Source organism: Pleurodeles waltl, chromosome 5, assembly GCF_031143425.1.
Source record: "Pleurodeles waltl isolate 20211129_DDA chromosome 5, aPleWal1.hap1.20221129, whole genome shotgun sequence".
In the NCBI taxonomy this organism is placed as follows: domain Eukaryota; kingdom Metazoa; phylum Chordata; class Amphibia; order Caudata; family Salamandridae; genus Pleurodeles; species Pleurodeles waltl.
The window spans coordinates 1527062136-1527081073 of record NC_090444.1 but is presented as its reverse complement, the minus strand read 5'-3'; the positions used below and the strand labels follow the sequence as shown (position 1 = coordinate 1527081073).

General features: G+C 46.5%; 1 protein-coding gene across 1 annotated transcript in view; it reads right to left on the bottom strand.

The window, feature by feature from the left end:
* Nucleotides 1-18938, bottom strand: part of CSMD1 (CUB and Sushi multiple domains 1) — a 5088256-nt gene that overhangs the window by 325297 nt on the left and 4744021 nt on the right. Inside the window, exon 57 of the mRNA XM_069235813.1 lies at nucleotides 16417-16599. Within this exon, the coding sequence (XP_069091914.1) occupies nucleotides 16417-16599 (183 nt within the window). The remainder of the gene's footprint in view (nucleotides 1-16416; nucleotides 16600-18938) is intronic.

Below are 18938 nucleotides of genomic sequence, written 5' to 3'. Positions count from 1 at the left end.
TTTTCTTTCTTCTCACTGTCTCTAAACCTTCTGCTATCATGTCTGATGTAGAGTCTGCTCTTAAAATGGTCAATACTACCTATGACAATTTGAATTACAAGAGCCTAAGGAGTTGACTTTGGTTGACTGCCAAACAGAGAGGGATCTCAGGAGGTCAATAGCCTCCTCACTGAGGGCAGCAGGGCTGACTGGGGCAGGGCCTGAGGCCCCTTGGGTGAAGGAGATGCCCACCCTACTGGGTTATTGGGCACGGGAAACTCGCTGAGGGGCTGCTGGGAAGGCGGTACTGGTACGGGGTGGAGGCTGTACCTGTAGTTGGGGTGGCCACAGAGGTGACCACCACCGCCAGTGAGCTGCCATCGGGGGAGGTGTTGATGTCGGTAGTGTCCCCTCCTGTCTCTGTCGTGGTGCTACCCTCGCCCTCCGTCCCACTGGTGCCCTCACCTTCAGTGGATTTGGCCTCCAGGCCCATGTGGGATGCAGCTCCCTCCGTCGCCGGTGCCTCTACTCCTTCGCCAGATGATGCTAATGCACACAAGGACAGGGTGACAAAACAAAAAGGGGGGTGAGAGACAGAGGATGCACTTGGTCAATGCCAGCAACAACACTACTGTTGGCGTACACAACTCTCATGGAACAGCCCTATGCACTAGGCCATGCACTACCAGTTACAATGCTAGTCACCAGCCCATGGGGTACAATGCCTAAAGCCATTAGTTGCACACCTGAAACCCACAGGACCCTGCCCAGTAGTAGATGCCAACTAACATTATTGTGGTTGGAGTGCATCTGAGCTTGCCCATCCTTGACCATACCCTGCAATGTTCGCCCTGGCCTAGGGGCACCCACAGCCACATCCCCCATCTAGGTAATACCTTAATGCGTACAAAGTCATGATTCTGAATCTGTACTCACCCACTTGTGGCTGCTGTGATGCCTTCGAGTACCCATCCATTTACGGATAGGCCACCACCAGGATGCAGAACATCAGGGGGGTCAGGGTACGACGAGCACCCCTTCCTCAATGGGAGGCCATCCGCCGTCTTCCATCCCCAGCGGCGCAGGTCCTCCCACCATTTGCGGCAGTGGGTGCTCCGCCTGTCAAAGACCCCCAGGGTCCGCACCTCCTTGGCGAAGGCACACCAAATACCCTTTTTCTGATGGGCGATGGCCTGTAGAAAAAATACAGCAGAAAAGGTATTAGTCATACAGTTCGGACTGTTATACTCATGGCCCAACATATCCCCCCATCCCCTTACGCACATACATTGACCACCATACATGCAGCACTCTGCCCAGGACCCCTCAGACCACCCCCATACGAGGCTTACACACAAAGCAATCCATACATTCATGGCCCACGCATCATGCTCACAGTGTACTCACCTGTTCGTCTGGAGAACCATAGAATAAAGTGTACTGGGGTAGGATCCCATCCACCAGTCTCTTCAGCTCCTCCGAAGTGAAGGAAGGGGCCCTTTCCCCAGACACCCAATCCATTGTCGCTTCCAGACACAGTTCACAGCAGCACTTGCAGTGTATGTCCTCTCCTGTTGAAGGTCAGGTAGCAAGTGAGTGCACAGATAGAAAATGGCAGTCACATCCGCGGCGGTGCGTACCGTCACCGCCGGCATACATCGCCATTGACTCCTGAAACCCATAGGTCCCAATGATAACCAATGCAGTGTTGCGTGGCGGTCGTCGACCACCGACAGCAACGGCACACAACGCCAGCAGAATTACCTCATTTCCACTTGTCCCTCCTCACAGGTCAGGCAGCTGCCATTTCAGGGGGGCAAAGGCCATGGCACCTAACTGAGTCACAGCAGACATTGGCACATCAACTGACTTTTGAGTTCACATACTGTTTCTATGAAGAAAAAATTAATATTACTGTTGAAATATATGTGAATTTGACCTTCTGCTCACCGTTTTTCAACCACTGAGGATGAATAGGATATGGAGACATCCCCCCATGTACAGGCCCCTGTGGACCTTGCGACAATGGAGGACAGGCACATCATCCTGACCTACAGACTTGATAGGGCCACAATCCAAGAACTGTGTGCCGAATTGGAGCCGGACCTGATCTCAGCTATCCACGACCCCACAGGTATCCCACCTCTATTGCAGGTCCTGTCAGTGCTCCATTTCCTGGCAAGCGGTTCCTTCCAAGCGACAGTGGCCATGGCATCAGGGAAGTCACAGCCTATGTTCTTAAACGTGCTGACCAGATGAAACATATGCGCAGCTACATCGTATTCCCACAGGTGGAGGATTTGGCCACAGTGAAGGCTGACTTCTATACACTGGGACATATCCCCAACATTATTGGTGCTATTGATGATGGTACACATATTGCATGTGTTCCCCTCCCTCCCCCGGAGAAATGAACAAGTGTTCAGAAATAGAAAAAACTTTCATTCTCTGAATGTGCAGATGTTGTGTTTGGCGGCCGGTACATCTCCCATGTCAATTCCAAGTATCCTGGTCTGTGCATGATGCCTTTATCTTGAGGAATAGCAGCATCCCATATGTGATGTCTCAACTCCAGAGGCACAGGGTGTGGATAATAGGTGAGCCCATGGTCCCCACCCAGTTAATGTAGGTATATGGGTGTGGGGTCGGCCCTAAGGGTGAGTGTGTGGCTAACAGGTATCCCTTGATTTTGCAGGTGACTCTGGTTACCTGAACCTTTCATGGCTACTGACCCCAGTGAGGAATGCCAGGACAAGGGCAGAGGAATGTTACACTGAGGCACATGGGCGAACAAGGAGGATCATTGAGCGCACCTTTGGCCTCCTGAAGGCCAGATTCCAGTGCCTCCATCTGACTGTTGGATCCCTGTATTACTCACCCACAAAGGTGTGCCAGACCATCTTTGCATGTTGCACAACCTGGCCTTGAGATGCCAGGTGCCTTTTCTGCAAGAGGATGAGCCTGGAGATGGTCTTGTGGCAGCGGTGGAGCCTGTGGACAGTGACGAAGAGGAGGCAGAGGAAGAAGATGTGGACAACAGAACCACACTAATTTAACAGTACTTCCAGTGACACACAGGTAAGACACTGTAACTTCACCTTCCATTACAGGTGTGTGTTGGACATTGAACATATCAGCCTGAATTCCCTATTTCTATGGCCACTTACTGTACCCTTTGGCAGCTCTGTTTTCAGATCTCTGTGCCCCACTCTGGTTCCTGGTGTGTTTACTGCTGCCCACTACAAGTCATACCTATGTAAATATTACAGTGCATTTGAATTGCAATGTTTACAGTTTGTGTAACTAATACATTTGTGAAACAATTGACAGACTCCATATTTGATTTTATTCCAAGGTTGTTTATTTAGGTGCTAATAAGTGAAGGGGGCATTGCAATAGGCTGGGTTGATGATGGAGGAAAGTCCAAGGTAGAGTCCAGTCTACTTTTGTCACAGGTGCATTGTTCAAGGGGGCATAGGATGGGGAGCAATGGCAGTTGAAGGTGGACAGGGTGACAGAGTGGGACACAAGAGTGACAATCCGGAGAGTCTTATTTCCTGGTGGGGGTCTTGGCAATGTTCTCTGGCTTCTGCCTGGATCGCAGGGACAGTTTGTGTGGTGGTTCTCCTTCTGCAGGGGGTGGGGTGCTGGTGGCCTGTTGTTCCTGTGGCAAGGCCTCCTGTCCACTAGCGTTGGCAGAGATGTAGGGCTGTTCTTCGGTTTGGCTAGTGTCAGGGGCCCATTGGTATGACACTGCCTCCCTCATGGTGTTGGCCATGTCTGCCAGCACCCCTGCAATGGTGACCAGGGTGGTGTGGATGTCCCTCAGGTTTTCCCTGACACCCAGGTACTGTCCCTCCTGCAGCTGCTGGGGTCTCCTGCAACTTGGCCAGTATCTGGCCCATGGTCTCCTGGAAATGGTGGTATGCTCCCATGATGTTGGTGAGTGCCTCGTGGAAAGTCGGTTCCCTGGGCCAGTCCTCCCCCTGTCGCACAGCAGTCCTCCCAGCTTCCCTGTTGTCCTGTGCCTCTGTCAACTGAACCGTGTGCCCTCTGCCACTGACCCCAGGTCCCTGATCATCCTATGTTTGTGGGTTTGCCTGGGGTCCCTGTACTGGTGGACACACTGCTGATTGACGTGTCCTGGGGACAGAGGGATGGGCCCGTTGGGTGGGTAGCTGTGCTGGTGTTTCCTGAGGGGGGAGGCTCTGTGGTGGTTTGGGACTGTGGCTGGGTCACCAACTGTCCTGAGGTCCCTGATGGGCCAGGTTGGTAATCCAGGCACGCAGAGCTGCTGTCATCACTGTGGGCCTCTTCTGGGGGCGGAGGGACTGGATGTGGCTGGCACCTTCTCTCCGGTGACGTTTAGTGGGGGTCCTGTGGGGATGTAAATGCAGTGATATTGTTTCTGCGTGTGCCATCTTGTGCATGGATATGTTTCCCTTTATGGTTGCTATTAGCAAGGCACCTTTGGGTTGTGTGAGTTGTGATTGGTTTGGCTAAGTGATTGTCATTAGCGTGCATGCTGTGGTGATGGGTGTCCATGCAGGTCTGTGATGGGGATCCATGCATTGGTGTTGCCTGCAGGGCTTGGTATTGGAATGAGTGAGATGTGATGGTGGGGTATATGTAAGGTGGTGGAGTGATGGGGTGAGGGTAGGGGTAGGAGTTTTTGATGACATGCAGGTGGGGGGTGATAGTAAGAGAGATTTGACTTACCAGAGTCCAGTCCTCCTGCTACTCCTGCCAGGCCCTCAGGATGCATGATCCCCAAGACTTGCTCCTCCCATGTTGTTAGTTGTGGGGGAGGAGGCGGGGGTCCACCGCCAGTCCTCTGTACAGCCATCTAGTGGCTTGCTACCACGGAACACACCTTCCCCCGTAGGTCGTTCCACCTCTTCCTGATGTCATCCCTTGGGGTGCTGTCCAACGGCGTTGACCCTGTCCACGACTCTCCACCATAGCTTCATCTTCCTTGCAATGGACGTCTGCTGCACCTGTGATCTGAATATTTGTGGCTCTGCCCGGATGATTTTCTCCACCATGACCCTGAGCTCCTCCTCTGAGAACCTGGGGTGTCTTTGTGGTGCCATGGGTGTAGTGTGAGTGGTATGTCTGAGGGTGTGTGGGGTGATGTGTTGGGGTGTGTGCTGTGAGGTGCGTGGATGGTCTGTGGGTGATAGTGTTTTGTGGCTCATATTCAGTGGGTGCTCCTGGCTTGTCTCTCTCTCACTTGCCAAAATCTTTGGGTCATAAAGGGTTGTGGGTAGTGTGTGTGTGTTTTATATTGGTGTGGGGGTGTGGTGTGTGTATGAGTGTCAGGTGTGTGTATTTTGTATTGTCCAATGTGGTGTAGTTTTGTTAGTGTGTGTGTATTTTGAGCACAGCGGTCTGTACCGCCAATGGTTTACTGCAGTTGAATGACCGCCGCAGTGATTTGTGGATCATGATGCTGTGGGCGTATTTCTGTTGGCGTAACGGTGTGGGTTTTGGTACCGCCAGTTTATCACTGACCTTTGGACTGGTGGACTTGTGTGTGTGTCTGTATAGTGTCTGATTTCTCTGTGTGGGTCATAATACCCGCAGCGGTATACCGCCACAGTCGCGGTACGTTGGTGGTAGCCAGCATGACGGTAAGCAGCACTTACTGCCAATGTTGTAATTAGTGCCTAGGGGCCTGATTCAGACCCTGGCGGCCGGTGACCGCCAGGGTCACCGGCCACGGGAGCACCGCCGACAGACCGGCGGTGCTCCAAAGGGCATTCTGACCGCGGCGGTTCTGCCGCGGCCAGAAAGGGTAAACCGGCGGTCTCCCGCCGGTTTACCGCTGCCCTTGGAATCCCCCAAGCTGCGCCGCCATGGGGGATTCTGACACCCCCTACCGCCATCCAACCGCCAGGAACAGGATGGCGGTAGGGGGTGCCGCGGGGCCCCCGTAAGAGGGCCCCACTGTGTATTTCAGTGTTTGCCTAGCAGACACTGAAATACGCGACGGGTGCAAACTGCACCCGTCGCACATGCCCACTCCGCCGGCTCCATTCGGAGCCGGCTTCCTCGTGGGGAGGGGTTTCCCGCTGGGCTGGCGGGCGGCCTTCTGGCGGTCGCCCGCCAGCCCAGCGGGAAAGCCAGAATGGCCTCCGCGGTCTTTCGACCGCGGAGCGGCCATATGGCGGTTCCCTCCAGGCGGGCGGCGACCGCCGCCCGCCGGGGTCAAAATTACCCCCTAAGTCTTTTGGAAATATGGTGCACTAGTGTTTTAAAATTGTTTTGCCTTACAACAAAAAAGTGTGGGTTCTGACAAATCTAAATAATGAATAAAGCAAAAGTGTTGGTATTTTGAGCAAGGATCACTGATGTGGAGTAAATCCATCACCTGGTTACATTTTATCACAAACTTTTAAACCCAATTATATATATGTGACATGTTCATAATGTGCAAAGTTTTCATCTTCAGAGTGGTCTTCATAGTGAAACAAGGGCGGATGGGGCTGTGCCAATCTAATTTTATGGGCACTTGCTTTAAGATTTAAGTAATCAGGTAGCAATGAAAAACTTTATACCATCATAGTAATATAGCACAGAAGGGTACCTAATGGAGAAAGCTTTTTGCAGGTTTTTATAAATGCTGAACAACATTCTTATTTGCTAATTATTGTAAATAGTGGGATTTCTTCATGTCACCCTATAACACTCCCCTCACTCACTTTCATTCTATTCTCTTGCTAATTCGATATGTGCTTTGGAAGGGTTTTTGTACATATTGTTTAGAATGATCTTGCCAGAAGAAAGATGCAAATATTTTGTCTGCCTGATTTACTGATGCTCTTATCATACATCAAAATTGTACTGAGTGGTCTACATTGAATCCCTGCCTCTCTATCAGTTACTGATACTGAATTAATCACATTGATGGATTGTAATTTGGGTTTGATTATTGTAATCCAGAACAATACATGACCTTGTTCCTACAGCTTCTTTTAGAAGATTTATAGAAATGGTCTCCTCATTTTCAGCAGATAACTTATATATTAAAATGATTGGCCACTGGTTCACATCATTGTAGGACACATACATTAGCAATTTTAGTGATTAGTTTCAATAGTACCTAATGAGATGGTAGTCACTTTTTAAGTGCTAAACTAAGTTTTTAAATTTTGGTTTAGCTCCGAATACAAAAAAGACACTCATTCAAGAAAAATTATTACAGTAATGAACATTTCAAAAGCTAGAGAAAGTTACATTAATAAATGTGAGAAAGTGGATTATCAATTGTGGTGGATGGCAGTCCATCACAAGTAATATCAATCAAAGCCTGGAAGCTATGGCAAAGAGCAAGCAGGCTTAGCTGAAGAAAATGTGTAAAGGATTTACAAGAACCAAAAGAGGTACAAAGTTGAAAACACATAATGCAAATCCCACTCTAATTTATGAAAATAGAGAATAATGTAATCAACAAAAACACCAGAACAACCGAAATCCATTGAGGGGAACAGTAGATATGTATTTTTAATTAATAAAAAATAAAAGCACCTAAAGTCTTAAGTACCAACCATGGTTACCTGGCTGCACTTGCCCAGTACATAGGAATGATTTAAGGTTGACCATGAAGAAGTGAGGGTAAGATACAGAAACTAGGTTTGTCCTAGTCGGAGGTTTTACCTGCTGACTTACTCCATGAAATGAAGACAAATATCATCAAGAGAACAAGGCAGCAGGCAGTGGCTGAGATGGGCTCTTAGAGAGGCTCGGTGAAGCTATTAACTTTTAGTGGGAAACCTTCAAACGGGAGCAACCCAAAATTTGTGCCCAATGGTGGCACCTCACTAGTCTGAGACTGTTAGCTCCTTCGGCCAGTGAAGATTTCTACCGTGTTACTTAGTCGCTTTTTTGCAACTCAAATTCCTCCAGTGGTGCAAGGCTGCAAGCTGAAACCAAACAGTCCTGCTGAAATGGATTTGTTCCTGCTGAGAAGCTCCAAGTGTAAACAACCTGAATCTTTGGCCCAGTATCAACACATCTGGATTGGCAGTTTTTTCCCAGTCCTCTAGAGGACACATATCCACTTATGAAAGCCATTTTACTTGCCAAGTTTGGGCTGACCCCTGAGAAATACCGTCAGAGGTTCAGGGACAGCACCATACAGTCCACATAAACATGGGTAGATTTCTTTGACTTTTCCAGTAGGGCACTGAATGGATGGGTGCGGGGCTGCAACGTAGATGATTACACAGGATTGTATAATTTGATTCTGAGAGAGCATATGCTCAGTATTTGTTTTACAGAGTTGCGCCACCACCTTGTAGACAGTAAGCTGACTGATCCCGGGAAGCTTGCTGAAGAGGCAGACCTCTAGACTAGCACCAGAGTGTCCAGAAAGGTATCTGGGGGAGACACCCACAAAGGTTGTCAGGGTTCCCATTAGAAGAAAGAGAGGGGAGAAAAACATAAATACAAGGAGTTCTCAAAAGGCCCCCGAAATAGTTCCCAAGGGAGTAGTGGTAGCCAGTCCTGGTCTGATTCCAAAAGGAGAGGTTTTACTGACCATAAGACAGGGAGGTTTGTACCCCAATGTGCAGAGTGCAATAAGTATGGTCACTCTGAGGGCGACTCCAAGTGTCCCAAGAGGGCACAGCCCCCCAAAGGAGGGCAGACACCTGGGTTGACTAGCATAGCACTTGGGGAGGAGATGGTCCCAGACAGTTTTGGGGAGCAGACAGAGGTAACCCTAATGTCCCTGGGGGATGCAGAGATGGTGCCAAAAACACACATGCCTGCCAATACTTCCAAGTATAGGCAGTGGATCACCATCAATGGGCACAGGGTGGAGGCTCTGCATGACACAGGAGCCAGCATGTACAAATACATTACACCAAGTCACAGTCATTGACAATCGTGAGAGCCACCTACCGGTAGCTCTGTTTCCCTTTGAGTGGGGGGGGTCTTCTCTTTTACTCTAAAAGTAGCTGTGAGTCCTGCCGTGCCTGTAGATTGTCTGTTAGGCAATGACCTTGAGCACACTACCTGGAAGGAGGTAGAGCTAAAGTCTCACTTGCAGATGTTAGGATTGCCTGAGTGGGTCTGCATGACCACACGGTCCATGGCTGCCCGGGAGGGAAGTCAAGTGCATCTGGAGCCTGGAACAATGGCCCAGACAACTGCCAAGAGGAGAGGCAAGGGGAACGGGAAACCGGTCCCAGAATTTCCTGTGTGGTTGACGGGGTTCCTGAGGAGGAGGCCCCCGAGCCAACTGGGAAAGACATTGCTGCCCCAGGTGACCTACCTGAGCTTGCTGGCTGGCAAGTTGAGGGTAGGCCCACCAGGGAGGAATTCTGCAAGGCGCAGAAATAATGTCCCACTCTAGAGGACATGAGGAAGCAAGCCTCAGCCCAGGCAGCAGTTGAAGCCGCTGGTGATCACCACATATATTGGGAGAATGATCTCCTCTACAGTGAGCCTAAGGTTCCGGCCATTGTGGCAGCGCGTCCGCTGGAGGTCCCCCAGTGTTACCGAACCTTCCTACTTGGTCTGGCTCATGACATTCCCCTGGCAGGACATTTGGGGCAAAACAAGACCTTTGCCAGGCTTGTCACCCACTTCTATTGGCCCTGAATGAGGACAAACCCAGTTACATTCTGTAGGTCCTGTCCTACCTGCCAGGCCAGTGGTAAAACAGGAAAAAGGGTTAAGGCCCCAATGATTCCACTTCCTGTCATTGCCACCCCCTTCAAAAGGGTGGGCATCGACATTGTTGGTCCATTGGACCCCAAAACTGCCCTAGGCAACAGGTTCATCCTGGTTTTGCTGGACCATGACACCCGTTACCCAGAGGCAATCCCTCTGAGGACCGTAACTGCACCAGTAGTGACCAGAACTCTAATGGGGATATTTACCCGTGTGAGACCCCGGCCGGCGGCGGAAGCCGCCGGCCTGGCTGGGACCGCCAGAATACCGCTGCGCGGTCAAAAGACCGCCGCGGGTATTCTGGGTTTCCCGCTGGGCTGGCGGGCGACCGTCAGAAGGCCGCCCGCCAGCCCAGCGGGAAACACCCTTCCATGAGGATGCCGGCTCCGAACGGAGCCGGCGGAGTGGAAGGGGTGCGACGGGTGCAGTTGCACCCGTCGCGATTTTCAGTGTCTGCATGGCAGACACTGAAAATCTTGGTGGGGCCCTGTTACGGGGGCCCCTGCAGTGACCATGCCGTTGGCATGGGCACTGCAGGGGCCTCCAGGGGCCCCACAACACCCCATACCGCCATCCTGTGCCTGGCGGCCAAAACCGCCAGGAACAGGATGGCGGTATGGGGGTCGGAATCCCCATGGCGGCGCAGCAAGCTGCGCCGCCTTGGAGGATTCCCCAGGGCAGCGGAAAACCGGTTTCTGTTCCGCCGCAGTCAGAATGCCCAAGGGAGCACCGCCAGCCTGTTGGCGGTGCTCCCGCGGTCGTTGGCCCTGGCGGATTTTACCGCCAGGGTCAGAATGACCCCCATAGTGTCTGACAGAGGCACTAACTTCATGTCTGCATACATGAAGTCTATGTGGGATGCATGTGGTGTAACCTACAAGTTCACCACACCCAATCACCCCCAATCTAATGGTCTTGTGGAGAGATTCAACAAGACCTTGAAAGGCATGATCACAGGCCTCCCTGAGGCATAAGTGGGATGTCCTCTTACCATGCCCTCTCTTTGCTTACAGAGAGGTACCCCAGAAGGGGGTTTGGTTCAGTCCCTTTGAGCTTCTCTAAGGGTACCCTGTCACAGTGCCCCTAGCCTTCATGGACTATAACAACACCTTTGATTGCCTGAAAAGGTCCAGGTTGTAGAGGATTTTAACTAATATGGGATTGGACCCCACATTAGTGGATTTGTGTTTCTGCATAGTGATTTAACTGCTTCAGTCAGGTTTGGGGAGCACGGGAAATGCACCAATCCTTTTATATTAGCTTGTGGCTTTGGGCAGGGCTGTGCTTTGGTATTCTATTTCTGTTATATGTGAATAACCATAATACTTTTTGATTGTGAATGTACAGGACATGCAAGTAATTAGAACAAAGCCTTTGCCTGCTTTGCCATTGGCAGACAATGCAGTGCTATAGTGCAGTTCCTTAGAAGGTCTGAAACAACTAATAGATGTTTTTGTTCTCTTTATTGAAAGCTTGGGCCTAAAGATAAATTTAACAACAACTTATAGCATGACTTGTACCCCAAGAGTCAGAATTCACAATCTTTCACTAGGAAAGTTAGTCACCTCTTGTAAAAAACGGAGTTATTGGTTGAGGGGGGTGTTGTGTAGCCATTTTAGCTATATTTTAAACACAGTATTATAGAAAACTAGACCTGCCGCTGTGCAGGTTAACCTAGATATACTTTATTTAGCTTCAATATATTACTTTAACTGTAGCCACATTTGCGGTCTTGTTTTAGTTTCTCTATCTAGCTGTTCTTCGCCTAGGTCAGCACTGCATTCTTAAACAAGACATTTCTTTCACTCTGTGCTTTTCTCAAAGCTGCAGCACAATAGGTTGCTGGCAAAAGTGGTACACTTTGTCTCCAATGTTCACAGAAACATACATACTCTTATGTGGGGATCCTTTCTTGGAACATCATATGTTTTATTATAAAAACACTACTTTGACCGATTTAAGTTAGAGGTAGATTCCAGCCAGTTAACCACAACTGTATGCTGATTGCTGCTTATGAAGACTACAGGCCTCTTGCTCAGGTATGAGGGGTGATGTCTTCCCAGAGGGACCCTGAAAGGCCAGAATTAGAGCTTAACATGCTGTGCTCTAACATAGTTTAGGTAGGAAATATCCCTACAAACCAAAGTGACAGTATGGTAAGGTTATTCTTGTGTTTTACTATCCTTGTCACAATTGTAATCTTATTGTGCTTCATTGTCATAGTTTTTGCAATACATGCTTTATTATCTAGGATGCAGTTACTTCAATAAAACCTTATTGAACTTTACTCTGCCTTTGATTCTCCTTGCATAGGTGAGACTAACGTACCTGAGAAAAGCAGATGAGATCTGAGTGACCACAATTTCCCTGAAGAGTCATGTATGTCATGCGCCCGGTTAGCCCAGTCATCCATGCTCTTGGGTGGAGGTGAGGCACTGCTAGTTAGCCAAAACAAACCCAGATTAAGCTGACAGGTGTCACATGGTGCTGGATCAGACACAGTCCCCGCAGTACAGGTGATTCTGCCACTCGATTCCAGTTGTCTCATTAGGATAATGAGAACCTATGTGCCAACGTTTGGTCAGGCACTCATTTTCTGGTCCTCCTGAATATCTCTGTCTCACTACATGTAGAGACACCATGGTACTATTCACGGAGACTTCTGTGGTCTTGAAGATTTGTTCCTCCTCAGCTAAGTAGGGAGTACCTAAGTAACGCTGTAGGTTGTTCAGGCTTGAACTAAAAGATCCTGCCTTTCCCAGGCCAGGCCCCAGAAACACACCAGGAGGTACAGCCCTTTCAGGTGTAAGTGACCGCTCCTCCCCTCAGCGCAGATGGCCCATCCGGATATGCAGGCTACACCCCAGCTCCCTTTGTCGACCGGCCTACAAGGGGTTCCCAAACCGCCCAGACAGGCAATCCGCAAACAGGCAGAGTCACAGAATGGTTTAAGCAAGAAAATACCTACTTTCTAAAAGTGGCATTTTCAAACTAACAGAATAAAAACCAACTTCACTAAAAGATGTATTTTGAAATTGTGAGTTCAGCGACCACAAACTCAGTATTTCTATCTACTCTTAAAGTAAATCTGCACTTTAATAATATTTCAAGGCAGCCTACATGTTAACCTATGAGAGCGATAGGCCTTGCAACAGTGAAGACTAAATTTAGCAGTATTTCACTGTTAGGACATGTATCACACATCAGTAAATGTCCCACCTTTAACATACACTGCACCCTCCCCATGGGGCTACCTGTACATGTAAAAAAAGAAAAGGTTTAGGCCTGGCAAGTGGGTACACTTGCGAAGTCAAATTGTCAGTTTAAAACTGCACACAAAGACACTGCAGTGGCAGGTCTGAGCCATGTTTACGGGACCACTAATGTGGGTGGCACAACCAGTGCTGCAGGCCCACTGGTAGCATTTGATTTACAGTCCCTGGGCACCTCTAGTGCACTTTACTAGGGATCGAATATGCCAATCATGGATAAACCAATCAACAATACAATTTCAACAGAGAGCATATCCACTTTAGCACTGGTTACCAGCTTTGCATGCTGCCTGGTGCATTCACAATCATACTATCCACATTTGATGTATTACATGTTTTTGACAGCATTGTGAATCTGCACGATCTTTTACTATCGATTTTATTCACTTGCACTTTATATTTTTCTTATTTTCTTATCTGATCATTGTAGTTACACTGTTGTTCTGTTTATGATTTTTAGGAGCTTTACGAATTTTGCTGAATGCTCTCACTGTCAGTCTGCCAAATGCCCTTGTAGACACTTTCATTGTTTAGGTTGTCTTATGCTATAATGACCATATGTTCTTACCTACAAGTAGTGCTACCGGCACTCTGGGTGTGATGATGGCATTTTACACTTTTACATTATGCTATAAAGTGTTGTATTTTTAATCTTGTATATTTTACTACATTGTGTTCTTTAGATTGTTGAATCCCAAATAAACAGTTTTTGATGTTGAGATTCCAATTTGGAGCAATGATATGTATCAATAAATTGATCAAAAAGTGAAGATTGTTTATACTGTGATCACGATCTTAATATTCTCTGGCTTGGATATGGTAAAAGTGCATCAGCGGAGCTTGGCAGACTTTTTCAATTCACCCTTAGGACAAGTCCAGAGTTAAGCTCTCCTTCTTGGCAGTTAGGCAAGACATTAGAGAAGAGATAGAATTGCAAAAAATACAAGCGAGAGCCAATATGGTGATCCAGAACTCAATAGGCAAGGAGCCATACCTAGAAACAAGAGTTTAGGAGCGCTCCCTCCTTACTTGATTCAGATTAGGAATCATTCGAAGGCAACTTTTTTTTTCCCTCTAGGCCAATATGACACAACTTTCTATTGCAGTTGCCCTTGCGATGAACACTCTCCACAGGCTCTGTTACATTTTTTCTTCTGTAATTAAAAACCTTGTGTTGTTTTCCATTCCACCCATGGAAGAAATACGGTTTTGATAGGTTCAGATCAGTGCTTGTTTTTTTTTTGCAAAAGCTTTCTAGGCCTGAAGTGTGCCTAGTAGGGGGGTCGCTTCTTAAAATCTGCTATTTGCCAGGGAAATTCTTTTGTTTTTTAGCTTACCATCTGCATGCTTGTAAATCCTGACCATGCTAAGGGTAGGAGCAATACGGTTGTGCAGTGCTTAATTTGTGCTTGTTGCTTCCGGTGCTGAGCACTGGCACTTATTTTTGAGGGCCGGAGCTTATTCTTCTGCCTCAAGCATTTGCTGCGAGCAAAAGACACATATGGGAAAGACGGAGGAAGGAAAAAACGAAAAAGTGTCACAAAGAGAGAAATTAGAAAGCTGCAAGAGTGAGTTGAAGGTGCAGTAAGTGGCTTTATATGGATTGAAGAGGCCCGAGATGGCGTCAGGATTACGCCGCCTCAGTATTCCGTGTTCACATATTTAATTGCATCAGCCGCGTGTTTAAGAGGAAGGCTTTGGGCACCGGCACTTTTTTATTTACAAATTAAGCACTGCGGTTGTGTTACGTATGTCAAAAACATCAATTAATTTTTAGCAGAAGCCCTCAACTCTGCCAACAGACTTTTGCCAATGAAATTTTACATTAATATTGACTAATTGGCTTGGTATGCTTACGTTTTAATATTGTTGGTTTTATGTATTGTTTTCCTTTTTTCCTTGTAATGTGAATATATTTTTTTGATTTTAAATTAAAAATAGAATAAACCTGATGTTGAAGGTGAAGTGGTCTATCTTGAACTGGGCAGAGTTGGTTGGGCTGCAGAAGCACAATCAGGTATAACCCACATGATATAATCTTTTGTATACATCCTTTTTTATATGTTTTACGTGTTGCATCATTTTTGCAGAGTTTTATGCTTATATAAAAATGGAATGCTTCAGTCTGTAGGACGCCTAACTGAAATCAAAAAAGTGAAAGGAGTATTCATAGTCCCTGCATCACTGGTAGGCAGATGGATTTCTCATAGTTTCTCATGAAATTCTTACTATGTGTGACATTTCTGGCACGTGCATTTGAATACACAAATGCTGTACCATGAAAACGCTTGTGTTCATGCTAATGCTTGCTTTCCAATGCACTTATTTATACATACAGCTTAATTCCGTATATAAAGCAGGATTATACTATTGATAACACAGGCTTGCGTGAGGGTTTCATGGGTTCTTCATATGAATATTAATGTGATTTGATAAACGTTTCCATTTCCCAACATTAAATTCCAGTTTCACCTTCAAAGTAAAAGAGGTAATTCCAGAGACAATGAATTTCTAGGAGAATCGAGCTGCAGTAAAGCACTTCTTTGAACTGTTCCTGTTACCACTGATCTCTTACAAAAACGCTAGACATCTATGTCAGGCTAGGTTCTACCAATCTATTAATCATTTTCAAGAGACTGGAAACTAAGGGGCAGATTTAAGAGCCCCTTGCACCATATATCGCCACATTAGCATCATTTGTTTGATGTTAATGTGGCGATATTATGGCAAAATCTCTGCCATATTTACAAAGTGGTACAATGCATGCATTGCACCGCTTTGTAACCCCTTTCGCCACATTATACCTGCGCCAGGCATAATGTATTCAAGGGAGGGGGGCGATCACCGATTAAAGAGGCCGAAAAAATGGCATAAAGAAATTTAAAAGATTTCTTTGCACCATTTTTTGTGTCATTTTCAATGCCTGCACAGAGCAAGTACTAAACGGAGGCACACCATAATTTATAATGGGCCTCAATGTGCTTTGCAGGATTAGGATCATATTTTGTTACTCTAATCCTGCAAAGCACCAAACTAAGATGAAAAATTTGACGTTAGTTCCCTTACTACCGCCATGGTACGCAATATCTTAAATACAGTGCACACATGGAGGCGTTAGGGGGTGCTAAAGGGCGCAAAATGTTGGTGCTGGATTGGACTCAGAGCCACTTTTCTTAAATCCACTCTCAAGTCTTTTTTTCTATGAAGAAGAAATACACCATTGCGACCTCCTTTGCATCACCGCTGAAGATAGATTCTACTCAAATCCCAAAATCACTCATCAGATGTTGCTAAAACACACTTTGCTATACGAGTTACTATATGGAAATAAAACGAAAGCGATCATGTAAATGGGCAATCCGTACTAGCTATTTTTTGTGAACTAAACATAGTAGCACTCCTAATTGTCCATACGTCATGAACGAATTCAGATACAGAATGCTGCATCACAAGTGACACCTAGTTTTAGGCAGGGCAATTTTACCTTCGCAGACTGGTTGTGTTCCAGACCAGGAGCCGTTCAGTAGACATGTTCGTTCTGGTGATCCTCTGAGGAGGTAACCCATTTCACAGGAGAAGCGCAAAAGACTCTTTATTTTGAACTCTTCCCCAATTCTTGACCCATGCGCTGGGATTCCTGGGTCGCTACAAAATCCAGGGGTTTTGCCTTTAAATAAAACGACATGATTATTAGAATTAAAAGTATGCTGATAAATGTTCGATTTAAATTAATCTAAAAGAAACTCATGCTACATGACACAAATCTGATTACATTGTAATGGGAGAGTACAATGTATTTCATTTGGAAGAAAAAAACACATTGTAATATTTTACGGTAGTTACAACTGACATTAGAAATTTTGGCGTCTTGACTATTACTTTTTTGTCTCATACGAACATGTTATATGTTAAATGTGCCGACTCTTGATCATCTCACCGAATAAAACCTCCAACTGATATCTTTTTACTTCTCAATGTGTATGCTATTCCTTTCCCTTATTCACTACGAGACACTTATTCCATCTACGATTCCATCCTTCGGGTCCATTTGTTGATAACTTTATTTAACATCTTGGCTCTTGGGTGCTCATCCTAATTTATATATATGGCTCACTAGAATGTTAATGTTTGCTATTTTACACTATTTCCACTAGCATGAGTCACGTGAAGCCCAACCCAGCTCAGTTCATTCACATTATACATTAACATTATATATCTCAACAGATCCATGTTTTTATTGTTCTTTTCAATTCTGATGCTGATGTTTGTTTGCATCACTGGTGTTGCATGCTCAGACGTTTTTCCCACCTCTCATCATTTAAGGGGCAGATGACCATCTCCTTTTCTCTGCTAATCACGAGCATATTTTTATGAGCGCAAGCAAGAGTTTTAGAGTTTTATCTAGTGCCTAAAGCAAAAGTCTATGTGATTTTGGCTGCAAGTGGCAGGCTGGCCATCAGCCTAAAGCCAAACCCCATAGTGCAAGGTCAAAAGCGGTACATTTTGGGGTTTGTTTGTATTTTCTTGGCTAACTGCAGTGTATGGTCAATGGCTTGGCCTTGCAGCTTACACTCGAAAGGAGGCTGAGAAGCAGGGCCTGGGTGAATGCCAAAACTCTTGGCCCAACACTGTTGCACATGGCCATAGTATGGGCACAGAGTGGGCTCCGAGTGGGCTCCTCACCTACAGAGGGTGCGGCCCAGGAGGTGTGGCTCTAGCTTCTTTCCTGCAAGAAGAAGCTGAGCAGGGGCAACCAAGGTAAATAAAACTTCGGGACAATATTAATGCACAAACATCTGAATGTATGGCATGACCTGCAATTCACTGATGAAAAAGTGAAGAGGAGCAAGTACATCTTTAGGAGGAGAAGAATCCATTGATCCCTGTTATCAAACTGTCGGATTGCATTGTTTGGTGTGTGGCAGGGTAATCCCATCTAGTGACCAGAAGCAGGATGCTCAGCTGAAGTAAACTTAAGAGTACTGGAAGACTTGCACATTTTGTATCCAATTACCCCAGTTCTTAATTCCCTCTTTATACTTTCTGTTGACAAATACTAATGTTTAGAGGGCAATTTTTGTTTTCCACCAAAAATAAAAATCACACATATAGGGCAATAAAACAGAATACTGACTCTTCCCTTGACTAAAATTGGTGGTAATAAAAAAGATGTATATATTCTTTCTCTTTAAGAAAGCCAGCTACCAATTCCTGCTATGCATGGCAAAGTCCTGCGCTCAATCAGCCTTGGCACCAAAAGCCATTGAGCATGGCTCTGTGTCATGAGTAGTTGTGGTTAACTGAAGGCCTGGCCTCTGACAAGGCTCTGTGCTGGTTCTTGCTGCACATGGTCCATGGCTATGCAGATCAGGGTTTGGCCATAAAGCCTTGAGTATGACAAGCTGCTATGCCCATATCTTTGAGGGTGCCAGCCTTTGCTGCCACGGCTTTCATCACAGGCTCTGAAGCTCAAAATAAATATGTTTATTTACTAACAACCATTTAGAAATAAAGAGCTTAGTCTGTGCTGGAGAGACGAGTTGTCTATAGAAACATTGAATTTGTTATTTTTACTTTGTCTTCCTCATTCTTCAATGGGAAAATCCACCTAAAAATACATTGGTGATGCAATGAGAGAAGGAGTCACTTTGTAACCCCTTGTGCCATATTATGCCTGTGCCAGGCATAAAGTAAGCAAGTGGGTGTTCCTCTGTTACGAAGCCCAGAATAATGACGCATTGAAATCTACACGATTTTACTGCACCATTTTTAGCATAATTTTTAACGCCTGGGTTTCCCTCAACTTTGGTGGATTAGCACCATAATCTTTGATGCTAATTCACCAAAGCACCACAATAGCAGCAACTTTTTTGACACTATTAGCCTAATGTGTGCCATGGTGGGCCGTATTGTAAATACTGCGCACCCATGGTGCCGTTAGGGGGTTGGAATGGGCGCAAGAAAAGTGGCGCATCACTTATGATGCACCACTTTCTTGTAAATATG